We start from the raw sequence: 27076 nt of genomic DNA on the forward strand, positions 1-27076 counted from the left end.
ACTGCTACTATTGTAGAAAATTCATGTGGCAGATTGTTTCTTTGCTTCACTGATCTTTCCCAGCTATATTTCTGAATTCACAACTATATCACAAATAGACACAGGATAAATCTGTGATGCAAAAAATCCTGTATTATTATGGTATTACTATTAGTCACTTAAAAGATAGTAACAAGGTGTTTCCAACTAACACCAAGATTCAGTAAAACAATTAACATGCTGTCAAGGTTCCTCCCCCACTCTGAACTCTAGGGTACAGATGTGGGGACCTGCATGAAAAACCTCCTAAGCTTATCTTTACCAGCTTAGGTCAAAACTTCCCCAAGGTACAAAATATTACCCCCGTTATCCTTGGAATGGCCGCTACCACCACCAAACTAATACTGGTTACTGGGGAAGAGCTGTTTGGACGCGTCCTTCCCCCCAAAATACTTCCCAAAACCTTGCACCCCACTTCCTGGACAAGGTTTGGTAAAAAGCCTCACCAATTTGCCTAGGTGACTACAGACCCAGACCCTTGGATCTTAAGAACAATGAACAATCCTCCCAACACTTGCACCCCCCCTTTCCTGGGAAATGTTGGATAAAAAGCCTCACCAATTTGCATAGGTGACCACAGACCCAAACCCTTGGATCTGAGAACAATGAAAAAGCATTCAGTGTTTTACAAGAAGACTTTTAATAAAAAATAGAAGTAAATAGAAATAAAGAAATCCCCCCTGTAAAATCAGGATGGTATATATCTTACAGGGTAATTAGATTCAAAAACATAGAGAACCCCTCTAGGCAAAACCTTAAGTTACAAAAAAGATACACAGACAGAAATAGTTATTCTATTCAGCACAATTCTTTTCTCAGCCATTTAAAGAAATCATAATCTAACACATACCTAGCTAGATTATTTACTAAAAGTTCTAAGACTCCATTCCTGTTCTGTCCCCGGCCAAGACGACTACAGACAGACACACAAACCCTTTGTTTCTCTCCCTCCTCCCAGCTTTTGAAAGTATCTTGTCTCCTCATTGGTCATTTTGGTCAGGTGCCAGCGAGGTTACCTTTAGCTTCTTAACCCTTTACAGGTGAGAGGAGCTTTCCCCTGGCCAGGAGGGATTTCAAAGGGGTTTACCCTTCCCTTTATATTTATGACACGCCCCCCAAATCTCAGCTAGGGTGAAACACTGGCTGGGATTTCTTCCTGGAGCTCTAGGAAAACAGAGTTAATAAGACACATGCATCTCTAAATATACTACCAACTACATAAAGACTAACAATATTTTCCACATCTCAAGGACGATTTTAACCAGTTGATTCTGGGAAACTTTTACGGGAGAGTGCATCAGCCACTTTGTTAGAAGCTCCTGAGATGTGTTGGATGTCGAAATCAAAATCTTGGAGAGCTAAACTCCACCGAAGAAGTTTTTTGTTAGTTTCTTTGACGGTGTGAAGCCACTTTAGTGCAGCATGGTCGGTTTGCAGGTGGAAACGCCGTCCCCAAACATATGGGCGTAGCTTTTCCAGAGCGTAGACAATGGCATAACATTCTTTTTCAGTGACTGACCAGTTGCTTTCCCTCTCAGACAGTTTTTTGCTGAGAAACACTACAGGGTGGAATTCTTGATCAGGTCCTTTCTGCATTAAAACTGCTCCCACACCACGCTCGGATGCATCTGTGGTTACTAGGAACGGTTTGTCAAAGTCTGGGACCCTTAGTACAGGGTCAGACATGAGTGTCGCTTTAAGCTTGTTAAAGGCCTTCTGACACTTTCCGGTCCACTGAACAGCATTTGGCTGTTTCTTTTTGGTTAGGTCTGTCAGTGGGGCAGCGATTTGGCTGTAGTGCGGTACAAATCGTCTGTAATAACCGGCCAAGCCTAAGAAGGATTGAACCTGTTTCTTTGACTTTGGGACAGGCCACTTTTGGATAGCATCCACTTTGGCCTGTAGGGGGCTGATAGTTCCTTGACCCACCTGGTGTCCAAGGTAAGTCACTCTGTTTAGGCCTATTTGACACTTCTTAGCCTTAACAGTTAGTCCTGCCTCCCTTATGCGCTCAAGGACTTTTTGTAGATGTTCCAGGTGGTCTGCCCAGGAATCCGAAAATATGGCCACATCGTCAAGGTAGGCGACTGCATATTCTCCTAATCCCGCTAGGAGACCATCTACAAGTCTTTGGAAAGTGGCGGGTGCATTTCGCAGCCCGAAAGGGAGTACATTAAATTCATACAGCCCGAGATGTGTGATGAAGGCTGACCTTTCCTTGGCAGATTCATCTAGCGGTACCTGCCAGTACCCCTTGGTTAAGTCCAAGGTAGAGATGAACTGGGCCCTTCCCAGTTTCTCTAATAGTTCATCTGTGCGTGGCATGGGATAGTTGTCTGGGCGAGTTACAGCATTTAGCTTACGGTAGTCCACGCAAAAACGTATTTCCCCATCTGGTTTGGGAACTAGAACCACTGGAGATGCCCATGCACTTTCAGAGGGGCGGATTACACCCATCTGTAACATATCCTGGATCTCCCGTTCTATAGCAGTTTTAGCTTGAGGAGACACCCGGTAAGGTTGGACCCTAATTGGATGAGCATTACCTGTGTCAATGGAGTGGTATGCCCGTTCAGTCAGTCCTGGGGTGGCTGAGAACGTTGGCGCGTAGCTAGTGCACAGCTCCTGGATCTGCTGTCGCTGCATACGCCCAAGGGTCATGGAGAGGTTCACCTCTTCCACACCACCAGCACATTTCCCTTCGTAGTAGACACCTTCAGGCCACTCAGCGTCGTCTCCTCCCTGGGCTGTAAACTGACAAACCTTTAATTCTCTGGAATAAAAGGGCTTTAGAGAATTAATATGATACACCTTAGGCTTTCGGTTGGAGGTGGGGAATGCTATGAGATAATTAACAGCTCCCAGGCGCTCCTGGACCACGAATGGCCCTTCCCACGATGCTTCCATTTTATGGGCCTGGAGCACCTTTAAGACCATGACCTGGTCTCCTACTTTGAAGGAACGCTCTCTGGCATGTTTATCATACCAGGCTTTTTGCTCTTTTTGAGCATCCTGTAAGTTTTCTCTAGCAAGGGCTAAAGAGGTTCGGAGGGTGGTTTGTAGGTTGGTTACAAAGTCCAGAATGTTAGTTCCTGGAGAAGGTGTAAATCCCTCCCATTGCTGCTTCACCAACTGCAATGGCCCCTTAACCTCACGGCCATATACAAGTTCAAATGGGGAAAACCCTAAACTGGGATGTGGTACAGCTCTGTAGGCAAAGAGCAACTGCTGCAATACTAGGTCCCAATCATTGGAGTGCTCATTTACGAATTTACGTATCATGGCCCCCAAAGTTCCATTAAACTTCTCCACCATGCCATTTGTTTGATGATGGTAAGGAGTGGCAACCAAGTGATTTACCCCATGAGCTTCCCAAAGGTTTTTCATAGTTCCTGCCAGGAAATTAGTCCCTGCATCTGTGAGGATGTCGGAGGGCCAACCTACCCTGGCAAAAATGTCTGCTAGTGCCTGGCACACACTTTTAGCCCTGGTGTTGCTTAGAGCTACTGCTTCCGGCCATCGGGTGGCAAAATCCATGAAAGTCAGTATGTACTGCTTTCCTCTGGGTGTCTTTTTCGGAAAAGGACCCAGAATATCCACAGCTACTCGCTGAAATGGAACTTCAATGATGGGGAGTGGCTGGAGAGGAGCTTTGACCTGGTCTTGGGGTTTTCCCACTCTTTGGCACACCTCACAAGACTGGACATAGGTAGAAACATCCTTGCCCATTCCCTCCCAGTGGAATGACCCCCCCAAACGGTCTTTGGTCCTGTTCACCCCAGCATGGCCACTAGGGTGATCATGGGCTAAGCTCAAGAGCTTGGCCCGGTATTTAGTTGGAACTACCAACTGTCTCTGAGGATGCCAGTCTTCCTGGTGTCCCCCAGAAAGAGTTTCCTTGTATAAAAGTCCTCTTTCTACAACAAACCTGGATCGATTAGAAGAGCTGAGAGGCGGTGGGTTGCTCCGTGCCGCCGTCCAAGCTCTCTGGAGGCTTTCATCTGCTTCCTGTTCGGTCTGGAACTGTTCCCTTGATGCTGGAGACATCAGTTCCTCATGGGATTGTGGACCTAGGCTTGGTCCCTCTGGAAGCGATATAGGGGATGGAGCTGTTTCTGTTGACTGTGAACCGCTCTCCGCTGGTGCACTATGTTGGGATTCAGGCTCCGGCTGAGCCTCTTGTGTAGGGTTATCGGCTGCTGCCAGTTCAGGTTCGGTGGGTCCCTCTGGTGTTGAGGTTGCAAGTACTGGATTCAGTGCTGACACGGGGTCTGGTGTTGGTTGTTCGGCTGGTTCCGGTTCTGGGACTGGTTCCGTCTGGGTCTCTGGGACTGGATCCACTACTGCTGTTGCAGACATTGGCCTGGGGTCCAGGTCCATCACCTCTGACTGGGTCCTGATAGAAGTTTCCGGAACAGAGCTAGGCCTCACGGCTTGTTTAGCCTGGTTGCGGGTGACCATTCCCACCCTCTTGGCCTGCTTCACATGATTGGCCAAGTCTTCCCCCAACAGCATGGGGATGGGATAATCGTCATAGACTGCAAAAGTCCACATTCCTGACCAGCCCTTGTACTGGACAGGCAACTTGGCTGTAGGCAAATTGAAAGAGTTGGACTTGAAGGGTTGAATCGTCACTTGGATCTCTGGGTTGATTAAATTGGGGTCCACTAAGGAAGCATGGATAGCTGACACTTGTGCTCCGGTGTCCCTCCACGCAGTGACCTTCTTCCCACCCACACTCACAGTTTCCCTCCGCTCCAAGGGTATCTGGGAGGTATCTGGGCCTGTGGACCTCTGGTGTGATTCCGGTGCAATGAACTGTAAGCTGTTGGGGTTCTTGGGGCAGTTGGCCTTTACATGCCCCAGCTCGTTACACTTAAAACATCGTCCAGCTGACGGGTCACTGGGGCGAGGAGGGTTGCTGGAGAACGGGGTGGTGGGACGATAAGGGGTCTGGAGGGTTCTTTGGGAGGTAGGTGGGGCTTTGGGCGGCCCCCGGTAATAGGGTGTGGTCTGGGGTGGTCCCTTCTGGTCTCCGCTCCAACTGCGACCAGTTTTCTTCTTCTCTGCCACCTCCACCCATCTGGCTCCAATCTCTCCTGCCTCAATTACAGTTTTGGGTTTCCCATCTAGGATGTATCTTTCTATTTCCTCAGGAACACCCTCTAAGAATTGTTCCATTTGCATTAGGAAGGGCAAATTTACTGGAGATTCAACACTTGCTCCTGATATCCAGGCATCCCAATGTTTTACAATGTGGTAGGCATGTCGGGTAAATGACATGTCTGGTTTCCACCTTAGGGCTCTGAACCTCCGACGAGACTGCTCGGGTGTTATCCCCATTCTGACTCTCGCCTTGGATTTAAACAGTTCATACTTGTTCATGTGTTCTTTAGGCATTTCAGCTGCCACCTCAGCTAAGGGTCCACTGAGCTGCGGCCTCAGCTCTACCATGTATTGGTCAGTAGAGATGTTGTACCCAAGGCAGGCCCTTTCGAAGTTTTCTAAGAAGGCCTCAGTATCATCACCTGCCTTGTAGGTGGGGAACTTTCTGGGATGGGAAGTGGTACCTGGAGAAGGATTGCTAGGGTTTGTTGGTATATTCTGCTGGGCCTTTATCCTCTCCATCTCCTCCACATGCTTCCTCTCTTTTTCCTTCTCCTCCTCCTTCAGCCGCATGAGTTCTATCTGTCTTTCATGTTCCCTTTGTTTTTCCTCAGCCTGCAATTTGGCTAATTCCAGCTGTAGTCGAGCTGAGGATTTGGCCATTCTAACCTCTCTGTTTTTAACTAACTTTACACCCGAGGTTTAGAAATAAACAAACAAAACTTGGCTGTAAAATTTTGCTGTGCTGGAATAGAATACCTATTCTCTGATAGTGATTGTCAGCCTACAGAAAAAGACAATTCCCTTGTCTCTGCTCTGGGCCCAAATTAAAGCAAAAAACCTCCAACTACTTGGAAACCTGCTTACCCAGCCCAAAGAAGAAAAAAAATTTCTTTTCAAACCTGTGCTCCTTGTAAAACAAAAAAAAAATCAAAATCCTAAAAAAAACCCTGCCACTTTTGTCTCCAGGCAAATGGGTAGAGCACACACCCCCTATTTACTTTTAGGAAGAAAAGAAAAAAAAAAACCTCTGGGTTGGAAGACTGTGAATTTCCCTGCAGGAGTTAAGTACCCTGCCTCCAGGCAAAGAAAACCTGCAATTCACAAGATAATCCCCTTTTGTCTCTGCTTGGCCACAAAGCAGAGAGAAACCAAGCTGCTTTCAGTTTCAAAGCTGCCTTCTGGACTTCCTAAAAATTCCTTTTTAAAATCTGTATTTCTAGTTCAAAAAATCTCAACTGGATCTCAAAATGATTTCAGGTTAATCCCACCACTGTGCCACCATGTCAAGGTTCCTCCCCCACTCTGAACTCTAGGGTACAGATGTGGGGACCTGCATGAAAAACCTCCTAAGCTTATCTTTACCAGCTTAGGTCAAAACTTCCCCAAGGTACAAAATATTACCCCCGTTATCCTTGGAATGGCCGCTACCACCACCAAACTAATACTGGTTACTGGGGAAGAGCTGTTTGGACGCGTCCTTCCCCCCAAAATACTTCCCAAAACCTTGCACCCCACTTCCTGGACAAGGTTTGGTAAAAAGCCTCACCAATTTGCCTAGGTGACTACAGACCCAGACCCTTGGATCTTAAGAACAATGAACAATCCTCCCAACACTTGCACCCCCCCTTTCCTGGGAAATGTTGGATAAAAAGCCTCACCAATTTGCATAGGTGACCACAGACCCAAACCCTTGGATCTGAGAACAATGAAAAAGCATTCAGTTTTTTACAAGAAGACTTTTAATAAAAAATAGAAGTAAATAGAAATAAAGAAATCCCCCCTGTAAAATCAGGATGGTATATATCTTTCAGGGTAATTAGATTCAAAAACATAGAGAACCCCTCTAGGCAAAACCTTAAGTTACAAAAAAGATACACAGACAGAAATAGTTATTCTATTCAGCACAATTCTTTTCTCAGCCATTTAAAGAAATCATAATCTAACACATACCTAGCTAGATTACTTACTAAAAGTTCTAAGACTCCATTCCTGTTCTGTCCCCGGCCAAGACGACTACAGACAGACACACAAACCCTTTGTTTCTCTCCCTCCTCCCAGCTTTTGAAAGTATCTTGTCTCCTCATTGGTCATTTTGGTCAGGTGCCAGCGAGGTTACCTTTAGCTTCTTAACCCTTTACAGGTGAGAGGAGCTTTCCCCTGGCCAGGAGGGATTTCAAAGGGGTTTACCCTTCCCTTTATATTTATGACACATGCATGTCTAATATAGTTGTAGATGCTACTGTCTGCCATTCATTTCAGAGTTGATGAAAGGACATAGCAGGGGATAAAACAATGAGGAGTTTTCCATCATCTAGTCTTTTGCCACCCTGCTGTCAGCATGTCTGCCTCCCAGGACTGTTTTTAGAATATTCACTTTCTATCTTGTTTCCAAAGGAAACAAGAAACCGACTATCCAGAAAACATCTAATGAATTGGATCAAGAGCTTTTCTTTTTTAATTTATTTTCACCTCAAGGGAAGGAGGGCCATGACATTTTCCCCATTTTGTTGTTTTTACCAGCTCTTTATTTCCTTTCCTTTTTTAATCTGGTCACTTTCTAACTTAAAACAGGATCTAGAAATTTTACCAGCTGCTGTAGCTGAAACCCCTGTTTTGGCTTCAAGGGGTCCAATTAGACTTCCAACCAGAGAAGACCAGTGGGATCCATATACTGATCTACCCCATCCTGGGAGGGGGAATTTCAGTCATCTCTGCAGCACTTTTCCCATGGCCTGGACTCAAAGAACAGCATTGCAGAAAGCACTTCAGAAAGCCACGAGAAAGTTAATGCAGCCTGAGCCTGAACTAATCCTTCTGCAGCTCCCATCCACAGAAGGGAATTCTCCTTAAAGGCAGATTCTAAGGGCAGCTTCCACCTGCAGACTCCCTGGCAGTTTGGCTCCACAGATGCAGAAGGAAGAACTGATACAGATGGCAGGCCCTGGTAGGTTTGATGGGTTCTGGGACAGAACCGCTGCCCATTGCACAAAGCAGCAATCTGTATCCCACTCCCCTCCCCACAGAATAATTCCAGGAAAATTCTACTAGGGGAAACTCTTGGAGTTTTCCTTTCTCAGAGCCCCTGCCTGTGGAAGAGGCCATGTGTTTTTTTGTTAGTTTGTTTTTTACATCAGTCAGCTACAGTATATAACATGACAGAGTAGTGTTTTATTTTCTGTTGAAAAGATGATCTTCTAAATGTAACCCAGACATGCCATGTCACTGACATTTTAAGGGACTGATTCTGCATCTTCAGTTCATTAATATCACCATTCCCTCACAAACAACGTTCACATTCAAGAACAATTCCCAAATGGACAGTTATGGGAGTTTGCACTGAAGATGAGAATGAGCTGGGATTAGATCATCACAGTTTACAGTAAAGTAGATAAAAAAGTACCTGTTTCCATTTTTTGCTCAGAACGGAAAATTGGAACTACTTGTAACCATGTCACAAAACTAATCTTGCTTCATTTATGAATTGTTAAAAGGCTTCATATCAAAACAGTTCTCTTTCTGCAGACATCCCTGTAGAATGCTGCACCACAGTTGGACAAATAGGGGAAAGTTAAAGTTAATATTTAATATTATTTTAACATTAAATTTATAAATAACATTTCATTCTTTAATAACTTGTTATAAAGAATGCCATGAAATGCCTTAGGAATAAATTAGTCCATAATAATTAACAACATTTCAATAAAACAACTAATGTTTTAGCACAGTGGGCTTGGCACTTTACAATGTACACAAATACAGATTGCCTCAAGGTCCAATCCTGCAAAATCTTTACAGCTCCATTGTTACATGTATGCAAATGTGTTTGCAGGATCAGATTCCACAAGACAGACATGGAGAAAATGATGAGATTAAGGTACAATATTTCCCAGAGAAGAGGGGCAGCTTACTTTTTCATTGTTTTAAATTCTGTTAATCAGATTCTCTTTTCTTCTGATGTGCCACTTGTCAAAAAGGCATTGCACGTGATTTAGTGTTTGTGTGATTCATGGAAGTGAAATGAGGAGATGGGGCTTATATTTTGTCAATTAATTTCCTCCTCTGGTCTCACAATTTGTCTCCGCCCAATCAGAGAGCCCAGAGCCTCACTCTGTTTCCATGATCAGAACTTGGCAGGTCAGCTGATTTGTGGCACTCTCAGAGTAATTTTCAACCATGAAGGTTATACGCAGTAACCCTAAGTAGTTCTAAATAGTACAAACTGATCCATCAAGATCACTGTTCAAGTTGAGATGTGCTTTGGGGCCTCCATTGTCATTCTGTCATTCCTTCTGAATTCAAATTACTCATTGGTGCACATTGGATACTGATGTTGTGCGTGAACAAAATTCTGACTGCCCTTTGCCTGCATCAGCCTTATGCAAAAATGGGAGTTTTATTTTCTGTTTTCCTCTGCACACTATCACTCTATAACATCACCTCCCACACACAAAGCAATATTGTTGATAAGAGTGACCAGACTTTTCAAATGAAAACTGAAGATGCCTTTCTAAGTGTTGCCACAAATGAGGGATGTATGCATACATGCAACTGGGGGGAATCTGTTGAGATTTGAAAGGAGGGCAGGACTGAAGGCACATATCACTGCACTCCATGAGTGAAAGTCTCAGCTGGGAAGAGGTTGTGCCAAGATAACTTGTTCTAAGGGATGTAGAAGGACTGGGGACATTAGTCATTGAGGTGGGCGTTGATTGCTCCTCCTATCTCCCTCCAAATCACAGAGGGGAATAGTCCAGTCTACATTGTGCACTAGTATGAGAGCAATTACATTAGGAAGCCAACAGACCCACAATGCACCACTGGGGGGCCATATCAGAAACTTCTGCACTGGATTCAAAGTTACCTTTAAAGTGGAGATGGGATGTGGTGGGTATAAGATGTGTTAGCCTTAGTTAGTTCTAAATAGCACAAACTGATTCCTCAAGCTCCCCATGCACAGAGACAGAAGCTTTGGGGCTTCTGTTTCCAATAAAAAGGAAAGGGAAAGCCAGAAACTACAATAGAGAGAGAGGAAAAAGTGGAGGCAACATGTTCTTTGTTGAGGGGATGTCCCCACTGGATTATATGAAATCAGAATTTTGTCTCTTTTTAAATTCATCCCTCTTCTTCTTTGATTAACCCACCATGGGTTTTGAAAGATAATTATCCAACAGTTATTTTGTAAATTCTAGAGCTAAATTTCAGGGCTAATTTTTTATACTTCTGTATCTTCCTGAATTAAATTTTCCATTTTCTTTTTAAAATATCCTTTGTTTTAGAACTCCAAATTTTTCTAAAATTGAAAGCATGTATTTTAATTCTAATTTTAAACACAGTACTTGAATGATACTAATTATGTACCCAGCAAATTCTTACATTATTCAGTTTGTATTTTTTCCATTAGTTAAAAAAACAGCAAGTAAATGTTAATTAGTTGCGGTGACTAATTTCATTCTAATTTCTTTCAGTGCTCTGTATGTTTTCCACTAATTTGATTCTTAAATCATAATTGTTTTAGTACTTTCCAAATGGTTTCTGACTTCACCACATATATATACTTCACAAAATGAGTTTGCTGACATGTCATCTTAAATGAGGGTAAAACTTGGCCTGACTGGGATATATTAGTCAACTCCCCACAAAGGAGATTTGCAAATCATACCAGAATGGAAGCATTTGGGCCATGTGTGACACTGGTAGCAGTTCTGTAAAAAAACGTCCTTGGAGAGCTAGTTAATTAAATACTATAAGCAACTGGGGGGAACTAGCAACTAGCTCTCTTTTAAGAGGGCCTTAACAGTAAAAACACAACCTGTGCTGTTCATGAAATCCTCAGTATGTACTTAGGTTATGTTAATTTTTGTTATAACCCATTTTCCTAGCCTGGGATTGAATTGCTTTTGGTGATAACTCAGAAACTACCTGAACAATAGCCCCATTATAACTGTCTGAAATAGGAACATACAATACAGTGCATTCTGTGTCTGTTACATAAATTAAAAATGAAATCATGATGTAACCTGCTCCTTTGAATGATATACCTTAGCTTCTAAAGGGCTATATTCTCTTTGTCTCTTACCTTTTCTGACTAGATTGTGTCATGTGCAATAGCAGTTATATCAGAATGAATTATATATATCTAAAATACTTTTTTTAAAACAATCATGAAATGTTTCAATATTTACATTCAGCTGGAATATAATATTTTTCCAAACTGCCAAGGTCACTTATTCATCTACACCATTCTGTGATATTAAGTTTTTGGCAATATACATTTAGAATAAATTCCCTGTAAGCTTTGTTGGTAATAGGCATGTTATTAATATCCCCTAAAATATAGATTTTTGGATTATTAGGAAGGTCAGCATTCAAGATCATATTGACTCTCATTATTTCCTCCCAGACAGCCTAACAAGGGACAGCATGGTGGATTACATGTCCATTGATGCGCAGACAAGTCCAGAATAATTCTCATATTTACTTTCTTCATTTATGGTGTTTTTTGCTGATTACTTTGCCCATAAGCCTATGGTGGTTTTACACATTCGAGTCTATCTCTGTAACTGTTATCTATGGTATATTGGAGTTAATTATATTAGAACTTGGATTATTATTCCAGATGTACCTATGGAGTCGAGTCGATCGTGTGGGGAGAAATTAGAAAATAATGAGCTGTGCATTAAGTCTCATAAACTGAGAGCAGGGATGAGTCAGGTCTTTCTGTAGGGGCACGTGGATGGGACTTTAGATCTGCCATTTTCAGTTCTCTAAGAATGAAATCCACTCCACTTGCCTGACCCTTGAGTTGCACACGGTATTGGGGAGACTATAACAGTGGAATTAACTCACATTAGTAGGCACTTTTAGTAGTATTAGTAGTAACATTTGCAGGGTAGAGCGGTTCGTGCTTAGACAATTCATTCCAAGACAGCAGGAGCTCAAACATAGCTTATTTTGTACTCTTCACCGAGATGTAAATGGAATATAATTTTGAAAAAAGTCAATTCAAAATCTTTAAATTTATGAATATTTGGATTATGCCATACTGTGAATCTACATTAGAATTTTTTAACTTCCCTTTTCTCTTTCTGATGTGTCAAGTTGTTAATGAAGGGATAGATTTCTCAAATTCATTTGGAGGCAACACTAGCTTCTGGCTTTTCTGAGTGTGGTGGGGGAGATATTTTAATATATTGTATCTTATTTTGTTTAAGCCCAGAAGGTATAAAAGTGTTTCAGAATCTTTATTAACTTTTCTAAAAAATCCCTGTCTCCTTTTTCAATGGAGAAAATGTAAACTACCCGTCTTCATACACTAAGGATGAAGAGTCATTTTCAACCAGCAACCCCATACATCCTGAAATCATTCTGTGGTTTATAGCAATTAGTCTTGTTCCCTAGACAGCTCTTTGACATCATTCAGAATATGGTCAGGTTATATTTAAATTGTTTGTGGCTTTCATAAGAGTACATTTGTTTTTCTAATTTCAGCATGTGGCAAATTGATGAAAATTACAGGCCCCATTACAGTCAAGACCTCTGGAACCCGATTTGGAGCCTGGATGACAGATCCTTTAGCATCAGAAAAGAATAACCGAGTACGTTGGGGCATTGAATATCTTTCTGTTCTTCTGATATTTTATTTGCATTTTTAATCTTTACAAGGAGATATTTTCCCTACATGAGATTTTCCCAGTTAGCATTTATTTCTCGAATTCCCTGCATTTTCATATCCTATATTTTGAAGTAATTCAGGGGAAAAAAGGTTAAACCATCCTCCTTAAAAAAATAATTCAACCGTATTACATATTTTCATTAGTTTTAAACTGCTTGTTTCAGGGAGGATGCATACTAGTCTGTATTCTGTATACAAATAAACATTATTTTCCTTATTTTCATTATATTTTTTTCAATAACCATCTTCTACGGACCCAATCCTGTAAACAGTTATTCATGAGTAACTTTACTCATGTGGGTAATCTCACTGATGTCAATGAGCTTCCTACATGTGTATACTAATGCATATGCTTGCAGAGTTAAGCCCTCAATGTGGTTTATCCAGGTCTTTACCTGATAAGGCCAATACTAAAAAATCAATGCACTTGAGTTTGCTTGATTTCAGTCACAGCTAGTTTGAAATAAGGCACGTATGTGTCACAAAAATTAACAAAATTTCATCTTGGGGGGAATTTTCCAAATTTTCAGCAAAAAGAAAATTTGTGTTTGTTTTTATTTTATTGTTTTATTTCTTTTACTTTCTCTTCCCTCCCCCCTTAGCAGGGGTAAAAGGGGGGAAAGGTGGGGAGTGAAATAAAGGAATAAGGTGTGGAAGATAAAATGGGAGAGAAAGGTGATGGGGAACCAAAAAGTGGAAAAAAATCGGTAAGATACCAAAAAAAAACCCCAAAAAACACATTTTCATGGAAAATTCTCATTCCTGAAAATATGCCATTTTTCAACAAGTAAAGTTTCATCTGAAAAATTCCAAGCAGTTCTAATTCTGGGTGTGACTCAAAGGTTCGAGTCACACTCAACTTTCCTTCCATCTTTGGGATTTTCACAATCTGGGCACATCATTAACAACACAAATGACCCCTTGAGCCAGAGGCCCACGCTTTTAGAACACTCTAAAAGCAAACTTCTCTGACGCTGGCAGACGTTGTTGTGAAAGCAGCCTCAGAGAGGCTATTGAGTAGGTTCTGATCCAAAACGATAGTGTTACTAATGTTTTTGCAACAGAATAAATATACAAACACATCTTGCACTTCTGTAGGTTTTATGAGCAAGTCTAGTAACTTACAATGCCACAGGATTTCTGGAACATTTTTTAAAATGTACTCAGTATACAGCATGATCAGCCAAGGATTCTATTTCAGTAGTTCACAGCCTATTCTTTATTTTTCTTTCAGGTCTGGTACATGGACAGTTATACTAACAATAAAATTGTCCGTGAATACAAATCAATCACAGACTTTGTCAGTGGGGCTGAATCAAGAACATACAATCTTCCTTTCAAATGGGCAGGAACCAATCATGTTGTCTACAATGGCTCCCTCTATTTCAACAAGTATCAGAGTAACATAATCATCAAATACAGCTTTGACGCAGGACGGGTGCTTGCACAGCGTAGCCTGGAATATGCTGGCTTTCACAATGTGTACCCCTACACTTGGGGCGGCTTCTCAGATATTGACCTGATGGCAGATGAAATTGGGCTGTGGGCCGTATATGCTACCAACCAGAATGCAGGCAACATTGTTATCAGCCAGCTAAACCAGGATACGTTAGAAGTGATGAAGAGCTGGAGTACAGGCTATCCAAAAAGAAGTGCTGGGGAATCCTTCATGATCTGTGGAACTTTGTATGTTACCAACTCACATTTAACAGGAGCCAAGGTCTACTATTCTTATTCCACAAAAACCTCAACTTATGAGTATACAGACATTCCGTTCCATAATCAGTACTTTCATATATCCATGCTTGACTACAATGCAAGAGATAGAGCTCTCTATGCCTGGAACAATGGACATCAGGTCCTGTTCAATGTCACCCTTTTCCACATCATTAAGACCGAAGATGACACATAAACTTGTCTCTCCCCCTTAAACCCCCACCCCCCGGCACACACGCACACTTCAAAAGTGTCATTTGTGATAAACTCTAAAACATCCTTCTGGATTTCTTTTTATTTAAGTTCTTTTTCATTAAAAAACAAACGCATTTTCTACTGTGCAATGTGTTCCAAATATGGCTGAGCCTGTCAAAAATGACCGGTTGGAAATACAAGCATCCTAACTCTTGAAAAAACAAGGCCTGCCATGACCTTGTCATGAAAAGCACTAAAGAGGGTTTAAATGGCTAAAGACAGTTTTAAAAAGATTATGATCTGCCTTATATTAGAGTCAGAGACTAATGGTGGCTTAAATGCATGAATGTCTTTTTTTTACCTTATGTCTTTTTTGACTCTGTCTATTGCTCAACATCAGGAAATATTTTGGTAGCAATCTGAAGCATAATGCACATTATTATTATTTATTCCAAGAGAAAGATTTTAGGGATTTGATTTACTTTGAAAAAATGTATATGATTCATTTTGCCATCACACAATTTCTGATGCGGTGCTGTACAGTATGTTTTGAACTCACTTGCAGTTTATCGATGATATGTATTTCTACATTGTAACCACCATTGTGCAATTGTATCTCTTCACTTCCGTGAAAGTAAACTAAGTACTATTTTTTATAAAATATATTGAAGTTTAATCACAGTTCTAAACATGGGTCAATTTAAAATTTTATCAAACACATGACAGCGGGTCCCCCTACTTTTCGCTGGTAGATCACGCACACACACTTGGGGTATGCTAGCAAATCAGCACTATCAGCCTACATCCTCTTGTGCCAGTCTCTGTTGCCACCATCAATTGCCTTGCTCATTTTCTCTCCCACACCATTTTCTACCTTTCCTTCCTCCCAATCATTTTCTTTTTGATGTATTTTTTCACTCTCTAATTTTGGGTGTTATTTTGCTCTCATGTTTTGTAGCTCTCCCTATCGTAACAGAAAGCTACATGTTGCTTTCTGTGATCTGTCTATGGGTTCCTCCTTTGGAAGCAGGCTCTCAAGGTTTACATGAATACTGCAGGATAAGAGGAGAGATACTTAGGACTGTATATGGGCTGCTGCCTCAGCCTGCACTCCTATATGTATGAACTGCCCCTCTGGCTGGCTGTAACAGAGGCCACTGTAGAAACAGGGATGGAAGGGAGGTGGCTTTCCTGGATCTACCAACCTCATTACCTACAATAAGAGGAGCACATTTCCACTGAGGGAAGGCTTATCTGGACATATAGCAGGTCAAAAAAAAAAAAGAGCGGCAAAGTGGTCAGGCATGACATCTGGTATCCATCATGATAGTTGATGTCTACTGATTTAAATGGGAAATGTAGTGCATGGCGAAACAAACTGCAACTGATATTTTGCAAAAATAGATATTGATAGATAGACTGAAATAGTATTGCTGCCTTTGGTCAAAAATGGATTCTCTTGAACGCAAGTTTTTTTGTGCAATCTGTGAGTTTTACCAATATTACCAGTTTCAAAACTGTGAGGGTGGGATGGGGTTGTTTGTGGAGGATTTATTTACTTATTTTTGCAACTGACATGGTAGAAAAGGAAAAAAATGCTATATAACATGAAGGATGATATGGAATTATTTCATGTTACCATGATGCAGATCACAGATTATGAAAGCCACAAGTCTGCAGTACAGAACACAGAGGCGCTGTTTCCCCCAAAATTTGTTTAGAACAAACACCTTTTTCAAATCCTTTTAACCAGAAAATGGGGAGGAGGGTGGGAATCACAAATCTTTTTTATGAACAATTTGTTCTTTTGTCAAAAAATTAAAAAATTGTTTTTTTTACCAGATCAATTTTGAAGCGATTTCACTTGTTAATTCTACCTTCAACATACCAATTGAGATCAGTTTATCTATTTCCAAATGTGTTAACTTCTTAAAGTATATTTGGTCTCAAAGCGTGTCTGTTGTGCAATATGTAAGCATGCAAAGAATGGAATAATAGTGTGCCTTTTTTTCTGACTAATTGAAAAAAAAATAAACTTCTCATAGGGTGTAAAGAGTTGAGAAAACAACATGTTTGCCAATAGACAAAAGAGGAAGACTGCTGCCCAGCCTACCTTTTTTCTCCCTCTTCCTGCTGGAAAAGCAATGATAACTCTTCAATATCAGTTACTCTGAGTGTTGGGGTCACTGGATCCATGTAAATACTGATTGCACAGCCCCTGCCCTAACCCACCTCCATCACAGTCTTCCACACCAGCCTGTGTTAGGCTGTCATGGAGATCATCTCTGGAATACATAAAGGGTGGGCAGTACAGCTGGTCAAAAATGTATTTCATTTCTATGAAAATGGTTTTGGCTGAGTTTTTCAGGTTTCTTCCAAAAAGCTAAAGCCAAAATATTTTTGGTTTCTGTTAAACTAAAAATTGAAACATTCTTGGTTCTCAGCTGTTGAAAACTGAAAAAAACCCAGCTTTTGTTTCCCCACAAAACCCACCCAAATGTAAACACAAATGGAAATTTTCTCATGAAAATTGCCCTTCTGTCAAAAAACCCTTTTGGCCAAAAATCATTTGGTCAAGAAGTTTTCCACCAGCTCTATTGTTCAGACTCGCTAGTCCATGCTCATTCAACCTTTACAGCAGCTAGGGCTTAGGTCATGAAGAGGGCCCTCTGAATCATGGGTGAATTTCACCCCAATTTCTGTGAAAAATTCTTGTTCTGCAGATTCTCTAATGGAAATTCTGTAAGTTCCATTAGGATTCTTTAATTGCTGTCCATTTGCTACAACTGGTCGTTATTGGTTTCTACTGGTCTCTGTTCATTTCCACTTAATGACTAGGAGTCCCAAGTACCAGAGAAATGGGCTACTGTTTCAAAACCTAATTGCCAAATGGAACCTGTAGGAACCACTACAATCCCCACTGTGGTTGTTCATAAGGAGTTCATTGCAAGTATTTGACATTCCAAATTCAAAACTTAAGCTTTATTCATGTTGACTGAACACATGGATCACTTGGTATCTTTTTGCTACTTGCCTGTATGAGCACAACTCTTAGAATCCAGATACGGTACCAATTCTCACATTTACAAACGCAAAGTTCTCTTTCTGCAAATATTCACCAATGTTCACATGCAGTTGCTGTTCCCACAAACATTCCCTCAATCAACCTCATTTGCTAGAATGTCTGGGGAACACAAATACAATCAAAGCTGGTTGTGAAGCAATGGTTGTGAATCTTTTTTTCCAAACATTCACCTAGTCACACTGATGTGAATGTGGATGGATATTTGTATTAAAATGTTACAGGTAAACCCAGCCTTTCTTTAGGAATTATACCACCATGTTAGTGTCTGAGCTAAACTGCAGATTGATCTAGGAGCAATACCCCGCACAAATCCTCACAAATGTAATATTTAAAAAACAAAAGTTAGTATAGTGAGAAGCGAAGCTTCTGTTTATTGAATTACCACAAAACACAATTAATTCTTGTGCCAATGACATGTGAGGAGCAGCTCTTTTGAGAACAATGGTTACTGCATGGTAAATCAAGGTAACTGTCATATTTCTACATGAGAACAAAGTAACTTCATACAGTGTCAGAAACAAAAATTTTCTTTGTAGTGTTGTTGTAGCCATGTTGGTTCCAGGAAATTAGAAAGACAAGGTGGGTGAGGTAATAGTATCTTTTACTGGACCCACTTCTGTTGGTAAACAAGACAGGCTTTCCAGCAACACAGAGCTCTTCAAGTCAAGAAGGAGAAGAAGAGCTCTGTATAAGCATGAAAGCTTGTCTCTTTCATCAGCAGAAGTTGGTCCAACTAAAGATATTGCCTCGCCCACCTTGTCTCAGAAATACAAATAGATAACAGCAACAGCAATTAGTAACTATGGGCCAGATTTTGATACCCTAACTCATTTTAAGTAGTACTTTGTTTCATGAGGGGCCTACTGCAGTCAATGGGACCATTTGTGGAATAAGGTGCTATTCATTGAGAGTAAAGGTGTCAGAGTCTGGCTCTAACTGGGAAATAACCATGCAAGAAAGATGCTGCTTTCTTCTGGTTGTACCATCAGTGCTCATTTTTATGTGAATCACTGTTGGTTGCCTAAATGTCTCTCTCATACTGGTGCCTCAAAAGGAATATTTTTAAAAAACTAAAGAACAGGGTCATTTAATACATCAGAATTGTAGTTCAAATTGTTCTCAAAATTCAACAGCACAAATGGAAAGACTCCATAATATTGCAGAGACCCCTATCAGAAGTCCTAAATATTATCAAACAGAGTTTTATTCTCATAGTAAAGGTCCAGATATACTGACATATAGAGGTATTGGTGCTGTAGAAAAACATCTCTACTGTTAAATGTGAACAAAATAATGTTAGAACATACTTTAATATATTTGGGACTGATCATGACCCCTTGATTCATGAGGAAAGAACATGCACTGATCACAACATTTCTGCACACCAATAGGTTTAATAATTCCCCTTGAAGCCATGATGCTAGAGGGGAGGAAGGGACGAGGAACACAGACCTGGTACTGAGCTATCTACAGACAGATATCCCAGCCACTCCACATAGACTTTGGGAATGTGCAGGATGTGGACAGTGGGATCCACAGCCTTTACACGGAATGGGCAAACCTTGCCCCCTGATTCATAGATTCATAGATATTAAGGTCAGAAGAGATCATTATGATCATCTAGTCTGACCTCCTGCACAACGCAGGCCACAGAATCTCATCCACCCACTCCTGTGAAAAACCTCTCACCTATGTCTGCTATTGAAGGCCTCAAATCGTGGTTTAAAGACTTCAAGGACAGATAGAAAGATCAGGGACAAACCTTCACAGGGAAAACCTCCTGGAGATTAATCTTTCCATTAACCTCCTCTGGCAAATTATTCCATTGGTAGGACCATCATGTCCATTGTCATTCAGAAAGACTGTTCATCCAATCTTATCTATCACAGTATATTAAGTAGACCATGGGCAGAGAGACTATATGGGAGTCTATTTGGCACTGTAAGCACTATAAGCAGACAATGGTAATCAATTAACAAAAAAGTTGAGTGAGTCAGGATGAAATGATGCTTCAATCACTGACTGCTTATATCACAGAATATTCATTTCCAGTCAAGCTCGGAGGCACTAAATGTCACTCAGCTCAGTAGGCTGCATCCACAGCAAAATCAAGTTCATGGCATGATGTCTATTTCAAACAGACAACCACAGCTTGAATAAATCTGTTAGCTAATAATTTGTCATGATAATTGACTGCTCAGAAGGGGCTAGTACTAGTGCTCAGCAAACAGTTAATAAGAAATTATGTATCCATTGAACTTTATCTTTACACTTTCAAAAACTGTCTGTGATCAGACTGTGATTTGTACTAATTTGTTGATGAACATTTTAGGCAAAACATTTTTTACCTGTGAGTTGCTGCTGAATTCTTTGCTGCAAGTATTGCTATGAGTCCATGGTATCTGCAAGGTAATATTGAGAGTTTGGTAATCTAAATCACAGTATGCTTACCAGCGCTACCTTTGAAGCACCAGTTGTGGAACATAGAGTCCAATTCAAGTCCAACTCAAGATGTTCAAAACTTTCACTGGTTTGACTCTAATTACCAAAGAAATCATAGAATCATAGAATATCAGGGTTGGAAGGGACCTGAGGAGGTCATCTGCTCAAAGCAGGACCAATCCCCAACTAAATCATCTCTATCTTTATGTCCCTGCTCTCCCATGACAACTACGTTCCACCAAACAATGAAACTCTAGAGTCTAGACCAACAGAAGGAGAATAGTGTGTGCAGAAGACAGAACTTCCATGGATGCCCATAAGAAGTGACACTCCAAAGGTGTGATAAATACCATTATGGATCATGATGCTCCCTTCTGAAGTTAATATCTATGAATCTATGTACATGACATTTGTCAATACAAAGAACAGAGGTTCATGCATGTTAGTTGTTTCCAAGCTGAGAGTCTGGGAATTCCCAGTCTTTCAGCGGATTCTCAAGTAGTATGTTCACCAAGACTCTCACACTGAGTTGCAGCCTTACCCCAGCTCTCTTTTTTCTTGCAAACATATCTATCATTATTGGTATATCTGACGTCAAACAAGCTGAAAAAACAAGGGGCACATACTCTCCTGGAAAAAGAACAGGAGTACTTGTGGCACCTTAGAGACTGGGTTTTCATACTCAGCTCCCATTGAAGTCAATGGGGGTTGCATGCTTGTGAATAAGGGCAGAAATTTAATTGTTATGCCTTTCTCTAGTACCACTATGTGCAAGAAGCCTCTTTTTTAAAATAATAATTATGTTTACTGAGGGAGTTGAAGGAGCTTAGCGTTTCCCCATGAGATGCTCAGCATCTTATAGGATCAGAGCTTTGTTTCTCTCTCTTAAGCAGAGAGAGAGCTAGTAAAGTTCATATTTTCCTTAACATCAGAAGTATCTGCTGGGCTCATAAGCAGATATGAGCTCTTGCCAGCTGAGCATCAGCCACAGATCCTATGGAGCTTTGCCTATATTTATTGCTAAAGACGAGTCAATTAAAATAATTACATTGCAGGGACATTTAAGCAGCCCAAGTGAAACCAAACATGTTCAGGTTAAAAAGCATAGAGTTTGGAGTGCAGCACAGTAGGAATGTAGAATATGATTAGATCAAATGAATTCTGCCTGCTGCCCCTGGTTTAGCTCTGTAGAAGTCCAGGCTTCCCTGAATACCGTGCAAGTGACATGCCACAGTCTCACAGAAAAGTAAAGGATACAAGTAAGAATGATAATTAAAAGGTCAAACCTGTATCTAAAAATCACAATCCATTTTACTGGACTTTTCACATAAAATGGTGAGTTCATATTGACATGGTACATTTTTCTTTTCTACAGCATGAATAGTCAGAGTCCATGGGAGCTATAAATACCCATTTCGCTTTTAGCCTGCAGGGCACATAGGAGTGTTATTCTTGCTCTATGCTGCAGGCTTTGTCTGGACCCAGAAAGGACATGCCAGACCTTTGGTCTCCTGCAGAGACCACTGCCATCTGGCTGGCTGTACCTTCTTAAAAAAATGTTCATCAAACATAATATCCTCACAGTGGTTACCTTTCTTTTATGTTAATGAAATATTTCTTATTTAAAAACAGTTCTCACTGTACAGTACTCACTTTATATTATTTTTATTACAAATATTTGCATTGTCAAAATGATAAAACCAAAGAAATTGTATTTTTCAATTCACCTCATACAAGTACTGTAGTGCAATCTCTTTATTGTGAAAGCGTAACTTACAAATGTAGATTTTTTTTGTTACAAAACTGTACTCAAAAACAAAACAATGTAAACCTTTAGAGCCTACAAGTTCACTCAGTCCTACTTCTTGTTCAGCCAATTGCTAAGACAAATAAGTTTGTTTACATTTACAGAAGATAATGCTGCCTGCTTCTTATTTACAATGTCACCTAAAAATGAGAACAGACATTCGCCAAGCACTTTTGTAGCCGGCATTGCAAGATATTTAGGTGTCAGATATGGTAAAACATTCAGATGCCCCTTCATGCTTTGGCCACCATTCCAAAGGACATGCTTCAAAGCTGATGACTCTCGTAAAAAAAAGTGTGTTAATTAAACTTGTGACTGACTCCTTGGGAGAGATTGTATGTCTCTTGCTCTGTGTTTTAGCCACATTCTGCCATATATTTCATGTTAAAGCAGTCTCAGATGATGACCCAGCATGTTGTTCATTTTAAGAATACTTTCACTGCAGATTTGACAAAACGCAAAGAAGGAGCCAATGTGAGATTTCTAAAGACAGCTACAGCACTCAACCCAAGATTTAAGAATCTGAAGTGTCATCCAAAATCTGAGAGGGACAAGGTGTGGAGCATGCTTTCAGAAGTCTTAAAAGAGCAACACTCTGATGCAGAAACTACAGAACCCGAACCACCAAAAAAGAAAATCAACCTTCTGTTGGTGGCATCTGACTCAGATGATGAAAATGAACATGTGTTGGTCTGCACTGCTTTGGATCGTTATCGAGCAGAACTCATGATCAGCAGGGACGCATGTCCTCTGGAATGGTGGTTGAAGCATGAAGGGAAATATGAATCTTTAGCGCATCTGGCACGTAAATATCTTGCAACGCTGGCTACAACAGTGCCATGCAAATGCATGTTTTCACTGTCAGGTGATGTTGTAAACAAGAAGTGGGCAGCATTATCTCCTGCAAATGTAAACAAACTTGTTTGTCTCAGCGATTGACTGAACAAGAAGTAGGACTGAGTGGACTTGTAGGCTCTAAAGGTTTACATTGTTTTCTTTTTTAATGTAGTTATTTTTGGTATACAATTCTACATTTGTAAGTTCAACTTTCATGATAAAGAGATTGCACTTGTATTAAGTGAATTGAAAAATACTATTTCTTTTTTTTACAGTGCAAATATTTATAATAAAAAATAAATATAAAGAGAGCACTGTACACCTTGTATTCTGTGTCGTAATTAAAATCAATATATTTTAAAATGTGGAAAACATCCAAAAATATGTGTATAAATAGTAAAATTATTGTTTAATCGTGCAACTAATTACGATTCATTTTTTTAATTGCTTGACAGCCCTAATTCATTCCTTTAGGATTTTAGTAAATCTTACAGGATTATTAATTAATTATATTATATTATATTATATAAAGCTAAGTATTATTATATTCTGCAGCTATGCCATGAATGACTGTCTCCCATCACACCTATACACAAGATTTTCTTGATTCCAAGCACTATGCTACATTGTCTACATTTTGTATATAAACTCTTAATAATTTCCTCATGAACCATGTGGGCAGTTTGTCATATCACCTACGTGCTCCTTCCAAAACTTTTGAGAAACCTTTCCCTAATGGTGCTGGATCTTCAAAGGGAGAACTTAAGTAACTAAAGCAGAATATGGCACTTGAACTATAACAGGAGATTTTACTTTGTCCATCCATGCTTCTTGATTGGGTATCCCAATAGATCTCACAAGCTGAATCTCTGGGCCTGATCGCTGTAAGGCATAGCCTAGGTACCTTAGAAAGTGGATGTGACTATATAGAGATGGTGCACTTCCCTTTACTGCATGGTGCTAGAGTTCTATTGTGACCAGAGGTTCTGAGGTCTTGTCCACATGTGGCCTTTAAAGAACCCAAGGTACTTTTTGCAAGAATTAGAAATCTTAGCCCTCAAGGGCTGGTCAAGCTCCAACTCACTTTGGAATGTCACTTCACTCCCTGAATAATGCGCAGTGCTGCTATGCTCTATCAAATAGCTGTTGTGTTCAACTCCAGAGGTGGCTTCCTTTTGATGAAAGGTGAAGTGATCCCAGTATATACCCTAAGTCCTTTTGCTTGCAAAACTTCCATTGATTTCACTGAGCTCATTTGTTTATAAAGTGCTTTGAGAACCTTCAGGATGAAAGGCTCTACTGTTTGTTAATAGAAGACATTGTAGGTTACAAGCTAGTCTCAACCCTGTGCAAGCAGCAGCACAGAGGAAGCTTTCTCCTAGGGTGGAAGTAACTTACTTCAGCTCTTTATTAGGTCAGCTGCACTGGCCAAGGCAGAGAGAGAGGGAGCAGAATCCAGGCTCCAGTGGGAGTATTAGGCACTCCCCTTTGACCCCACACGCATGGAATTGGAAAAGGGGGAGAGCTAATGCACGTGCACAGGGGTTGTGGGATTTTATTCCCCTCTTCACTGCATAGGGCTGGGTCAGAGTCCAACCCTATGGAATATTGTTACTCAGGTAATCTGGGAGAGCCTACCAGCCACACTCCTAGTTTATCCTCAGGAGTTGGACTGAAGGACATAGATTCTCAGCTGTGTACTGAAAACTTCTGCTGAAGGAGCTTTCAGAGGTAAAAGTCATGTTTGATAAAATGCTAAAGGCCTGATTTTCGTTTACTCTAAGGCCACTTTACCCTGCCAGAGTGGGCAAAGAGGCCTTAGCATAAGTAAGGATCAGACCCTACATATTTATTTTTATGGTGGGTCAAGCATTACCCTACAAGATGAGAGTGTGGAAATAGTTTGGGGTGGAAAATGACTTTTTGGTGAAGCACTCTAATAAATGAATCGAGAGTAAATTTCACTCTAGTGTATTAGCAGCAGGTTTGGTACTCCATCCAACTTACTAAACTCTGAACAAATTATTCTTTTTGTTTTACCAGCATCACATCTTCCACACCCAAACCTCTCCAGATTCCTTTTATTTTCAGTGTTTTGGGTTTGAGGGTTTTTTTTTTTTAATTAATCTTCTCGATCACCAGTTACACCTGCTCTGGCCTGGCTCATCTGTGGAATGAAATTTAATGCAGGGTTATTTAGATGGAATTTGAAACTGCAAAGGAGATTTATAGTACAGTGAGTATCATCTGGAAAAGGCTTTAATTTATCTTCCAATTCATGTAAAATTTAGTTCGAGTGTGCCTGTAAAAACTGCTGGGAATCAGCACTGATTGTATTTCATGGGCTGCTACGGGAATGATTTAAACCAAATTTGAGAGGTTTTTCTTTCCTTTTATTTCTTTGTTTTTTAAGGAAATATTAGGATTCTTCTCAGCAGTGGTGAGAAATTAGATTAGAATCATCTTTCACAACAGCACATTAGGTGTTCATTTCCCCCTTCTGGATCCTACCCTCCACGTGGTCGACAACAGTTTTGTCTTCAGAAATTCAAGCAACATGGTAATTGTATATGCATCCTGTCAAAGGTGTTTATGCCTGTCTAGTTAAGTCTCAGTTCTGTGTTACACAACGCAAACAAGCCATTTATTCAGATTTCCTTCATCTGGGCAAACTGGAATATTGTCACCTTGGAGGACACTCTTGATTAATGGTTACTTGGAGCAATCACTGTAGCACTCGAAGACACAAGTGCCTTTTCAGAGGAAAGCACATGAGATAAAAGCTTTAACACTTTACCTGTTATTGAAAAAAGAACATAAAACACTTGGCACTTGTATAGCACCTACCATTTTAGGATCTCACAGTAATTTACAAAGGCTAATTAATCAAGTCTCACAACACATCTCCCCAAAAGGGAATTACTATCATCCCCATTTTACAGATGGAGAAACTGAGGCAGGGAACAGTTCAGCCAAAGTCACACAGGGAATCTGTGGCTCACTCAGCACAGAAACCAGATATCCAAACTCCTACGCCTCTGCATTACCCATAAAACCTCTGGAAGGAGGAGACTATGTCCTATGCAGTCCTCATACTTAGTCTATTTTCTATTTCATTCTTTTTAGAGACATAGGTTGCCACATACATCAGCTTCTCACAGTGAGAAGTTATTTTTTTACTTAACAAATGCATTGAGGGAGTGGTCAGTACATTTATCAGGGTACGTGTCTCATGGGGTAACTGTTTCTAAATGGTCTTGAAGGTTCAGAGGTGCTTGATGACCCCTGTTCAGAGTAGCTTGATTACAGTTCCTCTCTTCCTGCCGAGGACAGGAACAGAGGGGGAATCCTAGGTGACTTAAACTACTTTTGTGCAGCCCATACGCTGTGGCTAGACAAGAGCCTATCCAGTCCCCACTGTAAGGCACAGCAGCTTCCGTCGGACTGTAATGTATATGCTTCCTCAGGCCCGGGAAAGGAGAGACTACACCGAAGTGCACTTGAGCTGAGCCCCGGACATGTCCCCAATCTATCCCCTAAATCAGGGATGGGAGCAAGTCCACTACAGAGCCCTTACACTAGCTCTGTACTGTAGAGGGCACCTTTTTCCACCTTAAGGACCATTTAAACTGCTCTGTCAGGGGGCCTTAGTGTAACTGAGAATCAAGCTCCAGACCTATGTCCCAGTTTAAGCCCTCAAACCAGAACTTGGCTTCCTTAAGTTATACAAGATTTCTTATTACCCATTACTACCCAGAAAGCACACACAGTTATATCTTTAGATACAAATAAACCAGTCATGCCTTTTACTCTGATCCACACAACAGTAACACCACCATTAAAGTAATAAGAAAAATAGATGAGTAAGCACAGATAGCAGATCCTTATTTACAAGGGACATCTAGCCCACTCCTAGATTAGGTCTTCAGCCAGCTCCAAGAATGGCTGACTTCCCACTGGCAAATAGTTTCAACCTGTACAATACATAGGTCCAATTACAGGGCAAATTGCACCTTGGATGCCATTTTAGTTTCTCTTGCGCTCTTCCCAAAGGCGGCAGACCTGACTGTCTGCACCTCACTTTGGGCGGAACCAAGTAGTCCAACCACTCTTCGACTGGATCTCTGGGTTACAGCATCCCTGTTTGCCACCCATATTGACACTTTCAGTCCAA

At 40.8% G+C, this 27076-nt stretch overlaps 1 protein-coding gene across 2 annotated transcripts in view; it reads left to right on the forward strand.

The window, feature by feature from the left end:
• OLFM3 (olfactomedin 3) overlaps positions 1–16567 on the forward strand; it is a 134391-nt gene extending 117824 nt beyond the window's left edge. For both annotated transcript variants that reach the window (XM_084636300.1, XM_084636299.1), the window contains exons 5-6: positions 12637–12743; positions 14055–16567. In XM_084636300.1, coding sequence (XP_084492426.1) covers positions 12637–12743; positions 14055–14732 — 785 coding nt within the window. In that variant the 3' untranslated portion in view covers positions 14733–16567. The remainder of the gene's footprint in view (positions 1–12636; positions 12744–14054) is intronic.
• Positions 16568–27076: the final 10509 nt, after the last annotated feature.

Source organism: Lepidochelys olivacea, assembly GCF_965140295.1.
Source record: "Lepidochelys olivacea isolate rLepOli2 genome assembly, chromosome: 8".
NCBI classification, from domain to species: Eukaryota; Metazoa; Chordata; order Testudines; family Cheloniidae; genus Lepidochelys; species Lepidochelys olivacea.